This window comes from Notothenia rossii (genome assembly GCF_949606895.1).
Source record: "Notothenia rossii genome assembly, chromosome: 7".
In the NCBI taxonomy this organism is placed as follows: Eukaryota; Metazoa; Chordata; class Actinopteri; order Perciformes; family Nototheniidae; genus Notothenia; species Notothenia rossii.
In genome coordinates, this window is record NC_136905.1 from 19,340,750 (window position 1) to 19,359,929 (window position 19,180).

Consider the following 19,180-nt stretch of genomic DNA (forward strand, 5'->3'; position numbering starts at 1 on the left):
TCAAAAATACATATGTAAAACTTTTTTCTGTGTTTGGATTTTATTTACATGTATATGAAACGGAACACATTTGTGTGTGCATTGAAAAACACAAGTGTGGATCAGGAAATACAAGTGTGAATCCTTTTGCGGATCATGAAATACAAGTGTGAATCCTTCTGTGTGCATGTGTGTATTATGAGACTGTTCTGAGCCCATAGATTATATTTATCATCATTAATCAGAATCTGTAGTAAGTAACTAAAGGTAGCGTATTAAATAAATGTAGGGGAGTAGGCTACAATTACACAATTTACCTCTGAATTGTAGTGGGGTAAGTACTAAGTAACATACCATTTACATACTCAACTAAAGCACAAGTAGGCTATTTCTAAATCACAAGTACAGTACTTGAGTATACAAGTTAGCCTATTTCCCACCTCTGGTCCACAATGTTAGATCTTTATGTCAACTTACTAATAATATATCTTGAGTATTATCCTAAAAATAGCACGTTTATTTATTTTAACAAACTACGTTCTCCAAGTAAAATCTATAGAACATATAGGCCTAATGTTTCATCTTTTTGAAAAATAGAGATCGGACCATCAGTAACGGATCATCAGTCTTGTGTACAGATCAGTCCGATAAAGTCATGCCAAAACAGCGACATTTTACGCGATAAATACGGGTTTAAATATCAGCATTTGCCACGGAAGGCGAGTGGCAGCTACCGTAAACCTTCTCTTAACTCTGGCATCTTGAGGCAACTCCCATTCAGCATGCGCAAATGCCACGGCAAGTTGTGGCATTTACTTGCCACGGCAAGTTGTGGCATCTCTGGCATATACTTGCCACAGATACCACGGAGTAGCGGCCTCTGTGGCAGATGCCGGAAGTACTTGCCACTGCCTGAAATGAGCCAGGCCCTACTGAGAATCTGACTCATCCGTCAGTGGCAGCGTGGTAAAGTCTGACAAGTCGGACTGCTGCAACACCAAGTGGCGTCATCCTAAATTCTTACCTCCCAGTTACTGTAACTGTACGGATATTTCAGCTTTGGGCGGATTGTTTGGCAACAGTTCACTTCCCTCTTCTATGCCACACTACGCACAGAGCAACAGGCATGCTACCATCAGAAGTAAGCCGTAGAGTTGAACTTTAGTAAGTTTAAAGTTGTTGTTTTTCTCTGTCAGTATGGGTGACTCGGACGCGACTCTGAGAAGAAGGGCGACTTTCGCAGCGGGGTTAGGTGGAAGTATGCAGCCGATGAATGGGAAGTCTGCAGCGGCGTCTCAGAGCTCAGTGACCGCTGACTTGGGAAGAGATAATGGCCTGGGAAAACGAGACCGTATGGTGGAAACAGCCCGGTCAAACTCAAAGAGTGAGAAACATAAACGCAGGAACGACATAAGTGAGAGAATGAGGTGAGTTTTAAAGCTACAAAAACAAACTGTTGTTTCGTCCGAGGAAAGTTTAGTTGAATATAAAAGTTAGACTTCAAATGGCTAACGACTGACGTTATATCCACTTTAAGCTACTTTTATTAACGTCCTATTTAGTCAGCATGGCTAGTTTGAGTGCAGCAGACATTGAGGGTTTAAATGTTGGACAGGGTCGTTTGAGGTAGCGCTGAACCAACCTTGTGGTTTTAATTGTCTTTCATTCATACTTTAACCCCATTTGTTGAGCTTCTTGGCAGAATAACACACTTTAGAACTCATCCTGGATGCCCAGCATTACTCCAGGTTGCTTCATTGATTAGGGGCGTGCCCGATAGTTTCCCGATGAACAGGGTGAATTGTGGGTAGACTTAATCCCCTTAGCCTAAAAAGGCTTTTTATATAATGTAATTAATACCCTGTGAACTGACTGAGCACCAGATCAGTCGTTTAAAGAGGAATAAATCAGAACGATTTATTTTTGGCTGTCCTATAATAAAAGTAGTTTGACAAACATTTAACCACACAAACTTCACCATTAGTTGTCTGAGCAGCTGCAACAACCTTTTTATTTATTGGGCGTAAACTAGTGTTAATAAAGCCTAATGTTTTAGGCTGGTATTTTCATCTTCCAATCTTTCCTTTCTTACTTTATTATATGTAATGTCTTGTCTTTTATCTGAACCCTGAGTCTGGAATAAAAGTTTTTGATTGATTGATTTACTGCCAGCAAATCTAGAGGTTAGACATGTAGGTTTAACAGTTTTTTATTTTTATTTTTTTACTGTTGGATTTATAGTTGATTCGTGAGTGAAATTAAAATAAATGTACCTTAAGCTATTTATGATGGTCATTGCTTCACCCATTACTCTGTTTTCTTTCATTAGCTGTCATAAAACACAGGAGTCCCTGCTGAGTTCATCCAGTGGTTTCAGTAACTACAGAGGAATCCTAAACTGGTGTGTGGTTATGCTGGTAAGAAAAAAGTGTGCATAGAAATCTAGGGTGGATATAAATGTTCACCAAAGCCATGTCCACACCAGGATAGGGCTGAACGATTATTTTAATTTATTGTGAATTGTAATGTGGACTAGTTCATTATCCAAATCACAGGAGCTGCAATATTTGTTAAAGGCCATTTTGAATATGCTATAGTATAAATTGATCCAGTGATGCCGAGGTCTTCTTAAGAAAATAACTATGTTTGGTACCATTCAGCACAAAATCCCACCAGGATCATTTAAATGTATTTTTCAATGATAATGACAATATGGATGCAATAATTACAATTAGTTTGAGCACAGTTTGGCTTATTTTTACAAGTTAAATGAAGTTCTCAGTTTACTTTATTCATAATAAGTGAAGTACCAATAAAAGTACCCTTACAGTACATACCGTAAGTAGCCTTGTTCTAATCCGATATTATTCAGTTTTGTTTTTACTAATCTCAAAACAGGAGAACTAAGCAGAAAATACACTGGCATGGATTAATACATTCAAATATGTCCAAATGATATACAATATAAAAGTATAGAAAAAAATAGTCTTATCAAGGGGTTGTGTTTGACACAAAGACTTAGTGTTTCATTAAATAATGCAAATATTGAAGTTAGCTCCCATCATAACCCTTTTTCTTGTTACAATTTATTTTCTTAAAATATTAAATTACGTGCAAGAACAATACAACATTGACAACAAGTTAATGTCAAGCTCAACATCTTCCTCCTGTGTCGGGAATAAGCGAGAGAAAAAGACAAGGCTAGCCCTTCTGTTAATCCAGGCTTTGAACAGAGATTGTTTTGTTCATTGCAGGAGTTTTATTTTCTCCATTCTCACTGAACTTGTCCCATCCCCAGTCATAGAGCTTTTGTGCTGGGTAATGAGATATTACAATCCATTTAGAAAGACTAAGAGAGAGAAGGAGAGATATAAGAATGTGGGTAGGAGGATGAAGAGGATTGGAAATATGTAAAGGAGAAAATAGATGAGATATAGGGGAGCAACAGAAAGAGAGGTAATGCGAAAATATCCATTTATTGAATTAGAAGCATAGAAATCCAGAAACGTACAGACTACAAAGGTTATTGTGGATGTACATGCAGGCAAGAGACGCTGAACATTATTCATTCTTGCTCTGTGTTGCAGGTTTTGAGTAATGCTCGCCTCTTCTTAGAAAACCTGCTAAGGTGAGTACTGTACGTTTTTTTTTTTTCCCTGTCTTTTTCTTCTACAGTATGCCTGTACCCAGTGTGGCCTTTCTAATGATAATCTTGTAAACCTTTTGCTGTAAAAATATAATTTTCCAATTTCACAGTACGTGTAATCTAAAATTATACTTGCCAAGTAAAAGGTTTTCAAAAAAATGATCATCTTTATTTTGCATAGATGTTTTACAGTACTAATCGTGTAATCTAATTTATCAGACACATTTTGATATCTCTCCTAGAAAGTGCAAAGGTGAAATTAATTCAATTAATAAAACGAAACCAGAGATTTCCCTGGTAAAGAAAGTGTGTTGTGTGTAGTTCTTTAATATGTTTTACTTTGAAGAAGATGGATAACATAAATTGTCTTGAAAATCAGCTCCTGTATTCGGTTAATATACATTTGATTAAATTGATATTTTCATTTTCATTTGTCTTTTTCTTCTTTCTTGTTGTTTGTTAGGTACGGCATTCTGGTGGACCCTATTCAGGTGATTTCCTTGTTTCTGAAGGATCCCTACAGCTGGCCAGCAGCATGCCTTGTTATTGGTAAGTACAAAAACGCAAAAACATGAGCAAAATCATATATACATTTAGTAACATTAAGTGCTAAACTTTAATTAATGTTTATTCTTTAACTGATCTGTGTTGAAACAGTGGACATGTTTTTGGTTGTGTGATCTCACTTGTTTCCTTTTCTGATAAGCGAGCAGGCACATACCATATTCAAAGTTTTTTGCATATTTATTTGTATGGTATATCGCAGTGAAAGTCTGCAGTGGTGCAGCTTACAGTGTCTCTAGAGGGACAATCACCTGCCCTATATACTATGCTGCACCCTGCATGTGCTGCAGAGAGAGGAAGGGGGTGAGAGAAATGAAGAGCAAGAGAGGAGAAAGGGAGATGAGTGGGGGTGTAAGGAGAAAAGCTGTGGGGGGTTATTTAAACGGAAGAGAAAATGAAGTGCTTTATGGTCTATATAGAGAGGGTTGGTAATAGGGGAAACGGCAGGGTTGAAAAACAGAGTTAAGTTGGAAAAAAGGGATAATAAAGGAGTGGGGAAGGAAGAAAGAGAGGGTCGATGTGAAGTGGTGCACAGGGTAAGAGGAGAGGGAGGGAGAGAGAGAAGGATGGAGTTAAGGTTAATGCCCGATGGCAAAGAGACAGGTGGGAATGGGAGTCTGTTTACAGTAGCATGGACAGTAGAGCAACTCATTCCCAGAGGGCATACTGTTCTTTGAGTCACTGCAGCAGATATACACACACACACACACACACACACACACACACACACACACACACACACACACACACACACACACACACACACACACACACACACACACACACACACACACACACACACACACACACACACACACACACACACTCCCACACACTCCCACACACAAATACCAAGACAAAAAGCAAATTAGAAGGCCACAATTTATGGTAGCCTAACAGAAAAGAGGGGAAAGTTTAGAAAACCCGTGAATAACATTTTACAGTTAGGCAACTTTCCCTGGGAGGGACCTAAATAAAAATAAAACTGACTCTAATGTAAGGTATCTCACTGTCGTTTAAGTCTGTTGGTGCCTGAAAGACTCCCAAAGGCTGCTATGTGCAGGTGCTAAATGGCGCTGTTTGTTGCAGTTTGATGCACAAGTAGGCTCAATAGTTGCTGTTAGTCAAAGATGCTCAACAGACCTGTATCCAAAATAGATTTAAAAGAAACATTGGCAGGAGTGTGCCATGAGGTCTTCTGCTATTCAGATGGGATAGTTTCTTTGTGTTTGATGAAGAACTAAGAATTAAATATAAACTGTTAAAATTCTCTTTTGGTAAAATGTATGAAACAGTCATGTTGAAGAAAGGAAGTGGTACTTTACTTCTGGATCTTTTTCAGTGGCTAATGATCACACTTTCTAAAATCAGGATATTGTTAAATCCAAAGGAAGTTCCCTATTATTTACTTCCTATTAGATTTAAATGACGTGTGTGCACGTTCATGCACACCCATTTATTTGCCCTGTCACTCTAACTAACTAGCAGTTGGCGTGTGCTGTGTAACACATATGTTCTGTTAGTGCCGGCTCATTTCTTCCATCAGGTGTTGATGTTTAATCATCCGTGTGTGTGTGTGTGTGTGTGTGTGTGTGTGTGTGTGCACAAGTTGGAGTGAGACAGAGAGAGCTGAGAGGGACAAGACCGTTTGTTTTCGTGTGTGTGTGTGTGTGTGTGTGTGTGTGTGTGTGTGTGTGTGTGTGTGTGTGTGTGTGTGTGTGTGTGTGTGTGTGTGTGTGTGTGTGTGTGTGTGTGTGTGTGTGTGTGTGTGTGTGTGTGTGTGTGTGTGTGTGTGTGTGTGTGTGTGTGTGTGTGTGTGTGTGTGTGTGTGTGTGTGTGTGTGTGTGTGTGTGTGTGTGCGCGCGTGCATTTCGTGTTTTCAGTTCATCTACCGTACAGTATCTGTTCTGAGAATAAGAGACTATATCCCTGCAGATAAAACAAACAAATTGCCAAATTGCGTTGTTGTGTGAGTGTTTAAGTGAAAACAGCAAGACTTTCAAGATGTAGAGCTTAACTTAAATACTAAAAACAAACCAGTGCCCCCATGAGTCTTGAATCGTATAAAATTAATAGAAATAATTAATAAATAAAGAGTCAAATTCCTACTTTCATGGGTGTGAAAGGAACTGTTTAGAGAAACTGATATGAATCTCTCTCTCTCTTGTTGTGTTTTAATAGCCTCCAACCTGTTCATTCTGGTGGCTCTCTACACAGAAAGGCAGCTATCAAAGGTGAGTGGAGAAACTTAAACATCAGAGCACTGTGGATTTTAACTGAACTGTAGAATTTGGAGCACTTTCATAACTCCAAAGAGGGATTTCTACTAGCTGACCCTCCCCAACCTCATCTGCACATGTTCACCATCAGCATTTAGGGCATATGTCACTTTGGAATGAATATGGAGCATCCTGAAAAATTCATTCGGCCACCATCACCATAAATGTGGGTCAAAACAATACTTTCAATTGTCATGTTTAGCCACTGTATTCTACTTTTAAATAATAAGCTCAACAACAAAAGACTAAAGTTCAAGCATCGGCAAACAACCTAAAGACATTTTGTTGGAAGATTTTGGTTAAAAATGGTAAACCTTCTTGTCTTTAGTTTATATAGTAAAACCTCCTGCTCTCCCTCTCTTCCTCTCTTTCTTCCCAGGGTTCCTTCACTGAACGTGTGGGATTTCAGGTCCATTGCATTAACATGGTAAACATGCTAACATTCCCTGCTGCAGTCGTCCTATTGGTCCCCTCCGTGACCCCAGGTAAGATTTTTGTTCACTGTCTTAAGATACCATCTCTGCAGCCTTGCTTCTACCTACCGTTCATAATAGAGACAAGTAGTTGACTAAAATAGTATCATGTAATATGCAGCCAAAGCATTATCCAGTCATTGGTAGTTAACAGTGTTTCCATGTGTATAAAGCAGGACATAATGTAACTGTGATAAAGATTAGGAGGACATTCCCATCCTTGCCCTTCAGAGAACAGTCGACCAGTTTGATAGTGCAGTAAAAGACATATCTTATACAGAGCCATAATTGGAGTCGGTTAGTGGTAATGGACCAGTTGGTCATGACTGGATTATTTCCAGCTGGCTCTTAAGGGAAGAGAAGAGAAGGGAGGAGTGCAGAGGAGAGGAGATATGCCAAGGTAGGGGTGTGGTTTGCAGCACGGGGTCAACCAAGGGTCACCTTCCTCTGTCTTCATCAGGCTGCCTGACAGAAACCATGGCCGCCCTCCGAAAAACGGCAAAACTCACCTATAAAGAATTAGCAATTTTCTACAGATCCTGATTCACCAGCACACTATATGTCTTTGAGTGATTCATTTAAAGCAATATATCCAGTTTTTGTTAAATTTACGTTGTCTGATTGCTGCTTTGGTTATGTGAAACAAACAAGGACGATCATTTAGGAAGCCAGTGTCATTCATTTTCATTCAACAGGACATGTGACTGTCACCAAATGTTGAAAATGCAATATAACAAAGATTGTGCTTCTTTTTTGTAGTACTAATATGTGTACGAGAAAAGAGCATATTTCTGGTTTGAGGGCTAGTTATCCAACTAGCTGAACATAAAATACAAATCTTAATCCAAAGATCACATTTCTCACTTAACCCAACAACATTCCACAGTCTTTCACCGTTATCATACTGTAATATACTTAATATACAAAGTCTCAGTCCTCTTTTCCTCAAACTTTAGTTAGGCCAACTCAAACTCTACCTTAATCATGAAACACATAGTTAGTGTCTTGTGTCCTCTTGCAATTGGCACACATTTTAAATGATCATCTAGTTAAAGAAAAAGGATTATTGTACTGCCAATTGGGTATATCTTCCTCTCCTCTCCTCTCATCTGTTCTCTCTCTGGGAGGTAAAGGAGTCAGTCCATCTGTGTGTCTGTTCTCTTCTCTGCGCTGCTGTTCACACAGGAAGGGCAATGACAGAGGGCGTGTGTGTGTGTGTGTGTGTGTGTGTGTGTGTGTGTGTGTGTGTGTGTGTGTGTGTGTGTGTGTGTGTGTGTGTGTGTGTGTGTGTGTGTGTGTGTGTGTGTGTGTGTGTGTGTGTGTGTGTGTGTGTGTGTGTGTGTGTGTGTGTGTGTGTGTGTGTGTGTGTGTGTGTGTGTGTGTGTGTGTGTGTGTGTGTGTGTGTGTGTGTGTGTGTGTGTGTGTGTGTGTGTGTGTGTGTGTGTGTGTGTGTGTGTGTGTGTGTGTGTGTGTGTGTGTGTGTGTGTGTGTGTGTGTGGAGAGAGGGAGGTAGGTAGGTCTGCATCTACTGGGCACTGCTTATGTAACCCATATTCAGACATTGTACATAAAGCAGAGTGCAAGTATCGGATTTCAAGCTACATTTCAAATAGTATTAAATTCCTTTTCAAGAATACTGTAGCGATAAGGGGAAACTATTATCCACCGTCATTATTTCATTATTTACACTTCTTTTGATGTCCTTTAATCATTTGTACAAGTGGGCTGCAAGGATTGTCTTTGTTTAGGATGAAGAATAGAATAGCTCTGTTCATCTGAGTTTTATTCTATTCACAAATACACTGTGGTGTGCATACAGTGAAGCATTCTCAATTTGCTCTGAACTGTGTGTAAACCACACTCTGCTTATGCAACCAGTATTCAACCATTGTGCATTAACCAATGGGCTTATAGGTCTACAGTAAGTATTACCTGTACAGTTTATTCTATTGAAGATGTCTGTCTATATCATTAAAACCTCAAGCTCTCTGATGTTCCTGATAGAAAAGAGTAAATATGAGGGCAAATTTTCTTTGGACATGCGTATTGATTCTTATGGAAGACAAATACCTTTTCAGCTTTCTTGAAAGAAGGTTCTCAAACAGCTCTCAGTGTGATGAATGAGCAAAGAAGAAATCCTCTACACAGCAGAATAACTAAGTCAGGTGCTCACCCCGAATTCCCATCTGAGATCCAAACTTCAATTATTATCCATATTGCACATCCTTGAAAGAAAGTGTGTTTTTATTTTTCATTTAAGCTCCACCTCTCACTATTTCTATGATTATTATTAACAGTAGCTTTCTTTGTAGCAAAAATCTAGTTGTCTGAAAGCCTTAGGAGAGCCAGAGAGACAGATGGTTAATGGATAAGATCTGCTGTGGTTTGATGCCAGGTGTAATGACCTCCACATCACCCTACTGGCACAACAGGCAGTTTTCATTTGCGTGTCACTGTACGAGTGTGTGGGTATATGCTTATTGTGTGTGTGTTTGTTCCCCTCTCTGTTCAGCATGGTCCTTTGCTATCAAGCATATGGTGACTATTGATGAAGCTGTGCTAGGCCTGTGTGTGTCTGTAGATGTGTACAATCACACGCTAAAAATGTGTTTATTTGTAAAACATCAAATATATTTTTATATTGACTCGTAAAAAGCAAAGTTTTTGGGGTACACACACACACACACACACACACACACACACACACACACACACACACACACACACACACACACACACTGTATGATAATGTTAGACTGCACTCGTACTTTAAGCTGAGATGATTTATTTTACTGGGCTTGTTTTGCTGTTTGTTCCAGATCAAATAATGACCCTTTTTCTCTCATCATTTTCTCTTTCTTAAATCATCCCTTCTCTCTATTTGTTTTCATCTTTATTTTCTTACTTCCTGCTCCCTTTCTCCTCCTCTTTCCCCTTACCCCCTCCTCCCTTTTTCCTCACTATTTTCTACCATCTATTAGCTTTCCCTCATCTCTGCTTCCCACCTAAACGTCTAGGCAGTATATCAGTTTATCACAATACAGCTTGCTCCAAATCACAGTGTTAAATACAATGTGTTGTTCTCTCTCTCTCTCTCTCTCTCTCTCTCTCTCTCTCTCTCTCTCTCTCTCTCTCTCTCTCTGTCAGTTGGCGGTGTGTTCGTTGTTGGGACTCACACTATCCTCTTCCTAAAGCTTTACTCCTATAAAGACGTCAACAAGTGGTGCAGAGAGCTGAGCAGTGTCAAGGCAAAGAAACTGGCCAGGTCGCTGTCTTGTAAGTCACAAAAACATGTGTGCAAAAATAATCCTGTAAAAAGTAGTTTGCATACTGTCTTACATAACACCCATTGACATTGTCTTTGCTCATTTTAATATCAGTTACTATGTTTTGCCTGTTACTGGCTCATGCTGTTACAGTGACATCTAATGGCAGACAGTTGATACTACATCTCTCACAAATCTACAGTTAAGCACACAGGAAATGTCCCAATACTGTGGGGAAATCTTGATTATGTAACAAAAAAGATTGTATGTCATCATCCACACACTCATCATATTTTCACTGTATTTGTATAGACTTGTGTATACCACTACATGACCAGACACATACTTGACATGCATGTTTTTGTATTCATTCTGCCGGCAGGTCCCTCAGCGCAGCACTTAAATGGAGGCGAGCGTAAGGTGTATTACCCTGGTAACCTCACCATCAGAGGTACTCAAACACATCTAGTTGTTGTATGAAACTTCATCAATGATTTTTTCTATCATGTGCCACGTCTCTTATTCGCGTTACATTTTTCTCCCATATTTAACTAACTATCACATTGACCTCTTCTCCATCTCTGTAGACATGTACTACTTTGTCTTTGCTCCAACTCTGTGCTACGAGCTCAACTTCCCTCGCTCTCCTAATATCCGCATGAGTTTCCTGCTCAGGAGACTGTTTGAAATGGTGAGGAAATATCTCATGTCAGCTTAAGCCAGAAGCCCCCCCCCCCCCCCCCCCTCCCCTCTGCTGCAGCTGTACTGTCAGAGAGGTTCCTTCTCTCCTCATAATGACTGATCTCAGTGAAGGCTCGTACATTTTTAAAAGCATCTCCCTAAAAGTACTTAAAGGCAAGAAGACCTGCATATCTTTTGAGAGCTTAGTATTTGCTTTGAATTTTGATGAAGAACATAATGAAATTCCTTTTAAAGTCATTTGCGTATTTCAGGGAAACAATGTTTTACATGTTTGTAGTTTTGACTTGTAAAGACACAAAACAAAAAAAGTTCCTGAAAGTGGAAAAATATTGGTTTTCTTTTCTGATGTCATGCCACTAATTATGTGTGTCTTTGTCCTCAGCTGTTCTTCATGCAGATGTTAGTTGGTCTCACTCAACAGGTACAGTCTTATAATGGAACTAATGTGTTATTCTATATTTAGTCTGTCCATTCACATTTTGTTATCGCATATATTCACAGTAGTTTGTGATTTAATTGCCAGAACAAGAAACATGAAAAAATGACGAGTAATCTTTTAAAAAGGATGCCAATATGTACAATTCACAGTTTGTGGTGCGTGTCTGAAAAACTGATTTTTGCTGTGTTTCTTTTTCTTGCACCAGTGGATGATTCCCATCATTGAAAGTTCCATGAAGCCACTAGAGGTGAGGAGGATAGAGTGAAAGTGAAGCTGACAATTGATGAAAAATAACATGGTGTCATGTTTTTTTAATCACCCGGTCTCTCCTTTCTCTGTAGGACATGGATCTGACCAGGATGACTGAGAGACTTCTAAGATTAGCTGTAAGTAAATACTCAAAATGCGTGAATACAACACGTCATAGTATGTGTGAGTCTATGACCAGCACAAAGGGTGAAATTGAATAACACATAGATAGAGCATTACAAAGTGCAACAGTAGTATGAATAATCACACGATCAGAAGACCATAAAGATGACTTTCGGCCAATCGGTTTTATATTTAAAATATCTATCAAGAATGTATATGAGAGTATAGGTAGAAAACATGCTTGAGTTATGCCTCAGGCTTCTTCTTGATGTTAGTTTGGACACTTCCTCTTAAATGTCTAATTTTTATTTTCTTCTTCAGGTTCCTAACCACTTGATGTGGCTGATGTTTTTCTACGGGTTCTTCCACTCGTCTATGAACTTCTCCGCTGAGCTGCTGTGCTTTGGAGACAGACAGTTCTATAATGACTGGTGGTAAGTTTCTGCGTGTATGTTTGTTTCAGTGCATTTATACAGCGGTCCATTTATTTGCTTGGGTGTGCATGGGAATGGATTTGCAAGTTCACTCGTGAAAAATTGTAAAGTGTATGTAATAAATAATTTCCGTACTTTACAAAACGAATAGACCAGGAAGTCACCTTATGTATGTACTTGTTTTATATTACTAAATCCATTTTATGACTCAAATGTGCTATGAAGTCATTTCTACTTCCTCATTTCCTGCATGACAGTAAAGGTTTCACACTTTTCATTTTCTTCAATATTGATCGTACTGCCTAAATCCATTGTTTAAACCCTGTAATGCTTCTACACTCTATTTGCTGACTCCTCTTTCAGGAACTCGGAGACGGTGACATATTTCTGGCAGAACTGGAACATCCCTGTTCACAAGTGGTGTCTACGGTGAGTTATTCACACACTCACACACTGAGAGGGAACAATTACATTTATAGAATTGAATATAGTGAACAGCAGCGGGTTTGATGCAGGGAGACAGACCTAACAAGACACACTTATGTATTCTGGAAATTGATTCATCTGGCTGCTGGAGAGTAAGTGCTAGTAATAAATACGGCAGCCTGCAGCCAGTTCCACAGTCACTAACACAGCAGCACGAGCGAAGGCAGCGAAGCTATATTGAATAAGACAAAGCAAATGAAATGCTATTTAAAGCCTATTTAGTTTGAATTCCTGTCAGGGAGGCAGAACTACAGCACATAAAAGATTTAAGATGTTTCAACATCAGTATTATACAAACAGATACAATATATCCATTACAACAGCTGTTCTTTTGTCTGTCTTGCAGCCACTTTTACAAGCCCCTGCTCAGGAGAGGATTTAGTAAAATGGTCAGCCAATCAGCTGTCTTCTTCTTGTCAGCTTTCTTCCATGAGGTAAGAGCTGAGACAAAGAACACTTTCTAATTATATTACATCTGAATACACTGTACCTTAAGTCCTTAACGTCCTTAAAAATCCTCTTTAAGGAAGATGTTTATGTGCAATTTCTCTGATTATATTTGAAAGGGAACCACATGTCTTTGCTTTAATGTCTGTTTCTCTGTCAGTATTTGGTGAGCATTCCTCTCAGGATGTTCAGACTTTGGGCCTTCACAGGCATGATGGCACAGGTGAGACTCAACACACATATCACTGATGTCTGAAAAAAATGTACTGTACGATTAAATGTAATAAATTCCTTCTTAATGGTTGAAAAGGTGAAAGAAACAAGTTTAGTTTAGCTAAAAGTAGTTGAGCATCTATGAAATACTTTATTGATGAACGCCAATAATGGCTCTTTTGACTCCTGTGGGACATTTTAAAATGTGTTCTCATTGTTTGGCCTTGGCTTCTGTATCATTAACTTAATTTATAGCCTCATTAGGATGACAGGGCATATTTGATGTATCATGGGGAATATAGCAGGACAATTGCCAGTATAAGTGGTGGTCTTTGCTGACTTTCACGGTTTATTATTCATTAGAGAGTGCTGAGTCATAGACAACAAGAACAAACACACAAACAGAGAGAATGTGAGACTGTAATAAGTCATAAAACCTCCAATCACTCACTATGTTTAACTTTAATTTGTTTAACAGATTCCATTAGCCTGGTGTGTTGGTCGCTACCTGCGTGGTAACTACGGCAACGCTGCAGTGTGGATGTCAATTATCATTGGTCAGCCTTTCGCCACCCTGATGTACGTCCACGACTTTTACGTCCTTCACTACAGACAGGAGGCTGACTGATGTGTGTGCACACACACACACACACACACCCCCACACACACACACACACAGCAAATGTGCTTGTCAGGAAATGATCACATCCTGATCATAGTGTGTTTCTAAGACACCTTGACCTTTGTATCTTCCTGCAATTGGTGTTTTTTCTTCCTGAATTTTTTTTTCAAGCTGACAGGATCTAAGAAAAGCTTACAGTTGGATTTTATATGTATTTAAAGTGGAAAATGATAAATTAATAGTTGAAAACAACAATGTAACTTGGTAGTGTAGGAAAAGCTTCACGTCTCCATGCAGTGACCTTTTCACTCAGGTTATTGTTCCTCCAGTGTCTTTTAAAACCTCTGATGGCCAATTTGGGCCATTTTCGGTTGTATATGTGGTACTGCAGAGAACCTTTCCTTGGTTTTACCAGAGAGGGTTTGCTCCTCCTCAGCAGTGTGCTTGGACAGTGTAATGTGGCTCAATTGTTAAGTTGACAACACAATTCAGGTGCCTTTGTAAAAACTGTGAAAGAGATTAATGTCCCACTACTTCCTTTTTGTGAGCCAAAGAGGCCTTTATCTGTCCGGTTTTACTGTGAGGTGGAAAAATCTATGTTTCATGGTATGATTTTAATAATGTACAATTTTAATGTTTTGTATGATGCTTTACTTTGTTGGTTATGGAAAGGCCAGCAACTGCATGTCTGTTTGTCCTTTTTTATGCCTAAAGTGCCATTTCTATAATACAGCACACACACATCACATCAACATTTTACATATATTGATTTATTTTAGATCAGAAAAAAAATGTTTGAATGTGATCAATGAATGAGTGTGTTTTTTTTTTCATGGTACTGGCTTATGCACTTTTGCCAAGTAATGATCAAATGTGTGTCTGAAAATAAACAAACAAAGATTTCCATTTGACTCTTACTTTTAAGAATGTGTTTTGTGCCTTTTTTTGTTTTTTCCATCACAATATAAATAAAAATGTCATCATGATTAGGTAATCATCATATTTTAGGAACATTTAAAGTAACGAAGGCAAGATAACTGCCTCTGATTCAACAATGATCTACTGTAGTGTACTGCTGTATTTACGTACTATTCCTAGAACTACATTATCAAATTCAAGAACCTTTTAAGGACTTAGGGGAAGAAAAACCTTACCTCAACACTTTCAGCCAGCAAATCTTCTCATTGAATCTTCTCACCGCTCTTTAAAGGACCCTTGTGCTCCAGTGGAAACAACGCTCTCATTTTAAAACATTACCTATGTATTGTTCTGACATCTTAAAGGTCATTTACATTAACCATGTATCTCTGCTGTGTCACCTTGAATTCTGAAATTCCCTCATAGTTTCAGTCAGACATCAAACTACATGTTAAATTACTTAAAACAGTCATAGGTCAGTGTTATTCGTCATGATTAGGCTACCTACCAAGCTTAGTAATATCTATCTAGGTGAAAAACATTATTTTACCAATCTACCACAATAGTATGTTTGTGTGCGCGCGTGTACATGCGCAGTGTGCGTATATAGATTTGTCATGTGAAATGTGAGAACCGGACTGTGAACCTGTGTTATGTCAGCCTGACAGTGAATTAAACAGCAAGTCTAAGGTATATCACAGAGTTTCTGTAGGCGTGTTTACGTGCTCTCTGAGCGTGTGACATTAAGTTAAACAATCGTCAGTGAGGTTTAGAGAGGAGATGTGACGGGAGACGTGGCTTTGGGGCTTCAGGATGTATGAAATCAGCTCACACTTAGAACATACTACCTTATGTTCTGCATCAATCCTTTTCTTTTTTGATTCTTAGAATTAAGATTTATATAATCTGCAAAATGATTTGATCCACTGTGTAGGGAAGTATGCTGCGCTAGTGTTGGATAGGCTAATTTAAAGACTTTCTGTAAACAAGCACACGACTCGTATTGACAAAGTTTGGAAAATGCTGACCTACTGTTTAAAAGTAAGGTGGTATTATTATCAAAAAACCTAGACCCAGCATGTTCAGCATCACATTGTAAACATCACTATGTCATTTCTTTAGGGGTCATTATAGTCTCACTCCGTTGAACATAAATACTCTGAAGTGCTGGCTGATGGTTTATAAGCAGTGAGGTGTTCTGCTTGCATCTCAACAAGAAGGATTTGTGCAATTATTTGTACTTGTAATCAATTCCTCACATCGGTCCACCACCAGTGCCAAAAACGTAAGCTTTCGCTGCAGGACAACCGTACTCCTTCATCCATCCCCGTCTCATTCCTGACAAATAAACCACGAGAGAGACGGCGGGGGAGTGGAATAAAAAGTACAGAATCCTCGCCATTTCTCGTCTATCATCAATATTCCAAAGTCCTGATATAAACACAGCTTTCCAGTTCCCCTGGTTGGACTCAGTCACACATTTCTCCAACTCTCCCTGTACCTGCACATGCAAACATATAATGATCAATCTGTCATTTCAACAACTATGCATACAGACATACTGTACCCACTCTGTCTTCCTATTTATTTATTCTTTCTTTCACACCTCCTCTTCCCACTCTCTTCTTTCCTTTCGGTCCCTATCCTGCACCTTCTCTTTGTGCTTGTCCTCAGTAACAGGTTGATCCATGGCTCTTCTCCTGACATCCGTTATTCCGGATCTTACCGAGAAACGCTGACAATCTGTGAGTGATGATGATCCTCTAGACAGGAAACCAGGAAACGCAAACCTGTCTCATTCTGTGAGATTGATCGAGCGTAGGTCCAGAGACATGTTATAAAGACACTGAGACTTACATTTCAACATAAGTTTTGGTCAGGCATTTGTTAATTTAGATTCATATAATTAGATGATACACCAAAACAGTTATACAGTTTGTCCTAAATATCAGTTTAAAGGACGTACACCTCGTACAAACCCTGACATTTATAATTATGTTCTTCCTATTCACTGATTCCTCAGATTTGACAAATGCACACACATTTTCATGGCAGCAGGAAAGAAATGGGACATCCGGTTAAATTATTTGTTGCTTTGGTCAGTCCTAAGATAACCTCTACAATAACTATATTACATAAACCGAATCGTAGTGTTTATTTTTAAAGTTTCATACGCTGATTTTATGTTGAGTTTCAATCCCGGATTTTTCCACCATTCAACACAGTGCAGGCAGTGGAGGTTTTATCATTTTGATAGAAGTTATCAGGAGGTTTGTAGTTGGTTCACTATAGCATACATAAATGTCAGAGTCAGGATAAAAAGTAAATCAAATCAGTTGCAAATCACTCAGCTAAACGAGATTCAAATATCTGCTTTAAGATCTTGTGTTTTCGATTTATTATAATATATCACTGTGAATCATGACAAGGCACTGGTCATCGCAAACATTTTTGATGCATTTTTGTTTGTGTACTTGTCTATTAAAAAAAAGAGAGCTTTCTGTCTTTGTCACCCAGTTCAATCACTTTTCATCTCAATTCAAATGTATCATAAGTTACAGATTGGGGCCGACTAGATCAATTTCCTTCATAGAAGACACCTCATTTATGGTATTTTAAAAATAAATAAGACAGAGATCTACTGTATATATGCATCGACAACATATACAATTTAACAATATAACAATTGATCTTTCCTAAAATTGAAATTAATCCAATCAAATCCAACTATTTTTATAAAGTACTTTAAACCCTCCAGACCAAAGTGCTGTACATAGAAATAGAACATCACATAAATTAAAGGAAAATATTATCTTAATATAATTTTTTTGCACAGAAAAAAGATTTAATTTAATTTATTCTAATTTCTCATGAAATGTAATGTGCTGTGCAGGATTTCACAATGATTACATACCATAACACCAGCTCCATTCACTGATTTAACACGCAGACCCTCCATCACTTGTGTTTTACAGTAGTCATTTAAGCATAAGCCTTAAAAATAACAGTGTTTGATGGTTTGGAAAATGCATGGACCCTCACTGTATATAACATATTAATGTATGAGCTGAGCTTTATGCATTGCGTGCCCACAGATATCTGGTGTGCGTAGATTTGTGCATGTGTGCTCCACAATTGGTGTCTTGTTATACTGTACATGGGCATGCATGTGCGTGTCCCGACTGTAAACACATATTAAGACTTCCTGTCTGAATACCAAACTTAGGGAAGATTTAGAGTGAGAGGGAGGGAAGTGGAAAGAGTCATTGAAAGGAGAGCGAGAGACTGAGAATGATGCTCACAAAGAAAGGAAAAGAAGGTGAAGAAGAAGAAAGACACATTGGAAGGAGTGAGACGTACAACAATAGAATAAATATCTGAGGATGGTTTAGGAATGGACGCACTGAGTAACATCAGACAGTCTGACAAAGTGACAGAAATGAAAGGGATGCACAGATCTGAAGAAGTGTGTTGATGACTACAGGAGACCGGCATGACTCGGGAATCTGAGAGAAGAGACAAACCTGAGACAAGAGAGGTAGACATTCTTACTGAAAGGCTGAACCTGCTCCAGACCAAAAAAAGCGACTGACGTGAGTGGATGTTCAGAGATGATACAGGGGTGCACAGGTGAATGAGAGTTAAAGCATCCTCTTTTGATCGGGAATCACCTGGTTGGACACTTGGACATGAGGAAATATCAGCTTCACTCGATACAGATGTAAGCTGTCCCTGGGTTGGTTTGGTGGTTTGACTGGTTAGTCGCTTTCTTTAGAGGTAAGTGGTTTTCAGCATTGGATAAACTGTCCTCAAACCGTACATTGTTTTTCAAAGAGAAAAGGGGAGACGTAGCTATCCTCACCGAAAAAGCACAATTCAATTACAAAACCAAAAATCATTATAACAGGGTCATAATAAGTTCCTGTCACAAGTAAATTCAGTGGTCAGAATATTACATGCATAACTGTTGGGTTATATAGACTTGATGAGCACGCAACACTATCCATTCATTATATTTAAAAAATATATATATTTCATGCATTCTTCTTTGTTAAACAATAGGCTGTCTTTGGCTCCTTTCTGCTGTAAAAAATGTAAATGTCCCCTCTGTGGGATGAATAAAGGCATTCTGATTCTGATTTACCAGAAATTGAAACAGTTATTATCAGGGTTAAAAAAAAAAGTATGACCATATTCCATCCCAGAGTTTGTAACATATTATGCAATCACAGTACATGGAAAGACCCCGGTGAACTTTCATTGCAAGTGAAAGTATCTCTTAAAGGTCATCATGCTATTTATAGGCAATATCATAGGTCTCAGATATATAAAAATATATA

At 38.6% G+C, this 19,180-nt stretch overlaps 1 protein-coding gene across 2 annotated transcripts; it reads left to right on the forward strand.

Annotated features, from left to right (window-relative positions):
- Positions 1–789: 789 nt before the first annotated feature.
- Positions 790–14,833, forward strand: LOC307046820 (diacylglycerol O-acyltransferase 1-like). Of its 2 annotated transcripts, none has more exons than XM_079693451.1 (18): positions 790–1,103; positions 1,176–1,406; positions 2,309–2,396; positions 3,567–3,607; positions 4,089–4,174; positions 6,371–6,423; positions 6,848–6,953; positions 10,089–10,217; positions 10,590–10,658; positions 10,795–10,898; positions 11,292–11,330; positions 11,554–11,595; positions 11,690–11,734; positions 12,042–12,154; positions 12,518–12,583; positions 12,987–13,074; positions 13,248–13,310; positions 13,779–14,833. In XM_079693451.1, the coding sequence occupies exons 1-18, from the start codon at positions 1,078–1,080 to the stop codon at positions 13,926–13,928; spliced, it is 1,539 nt and encodes a 512-aa protein (XP_079549577.1). In that variant the 5' UTR covers positions 790–1,077; the 3' UTR covers positions 13,929–14,833. The 2 variants fall into 2 exon arrangements, with proteins under 2 accessions (XP_079549577.1, XP_079549578.1); XM_079693452.1 differs by having other exon boundaries at positions 791–1,021.
- The last annotated feature ends 4,347 nt before the right edge of the window (positions 14,834–19,180 follow it).

Bases quoted from the DNA above. Each gene is read 5' to 3' on its own strand.
- LOC307046820 (XM_079693451.1), top strand. From the start codon at position 1,078: ATGCCACACTACGCACAGAGCAACAG. The intron at 12,155-12,517 runs GTAAGTTTCTGC...CTCCTCTTTCAG, and splicing joins CAGTTCTATAATGACTGGTG to GAACTCGGAGACGGTGACAT. The intron at 13,075-13,247 runs GTAAGAGCTGAG...TTTCTCTGTCAG, and splicing joins TGTCAGCTTTCTTCCATGAG to TATTTGGTGAGCATTCCTCT.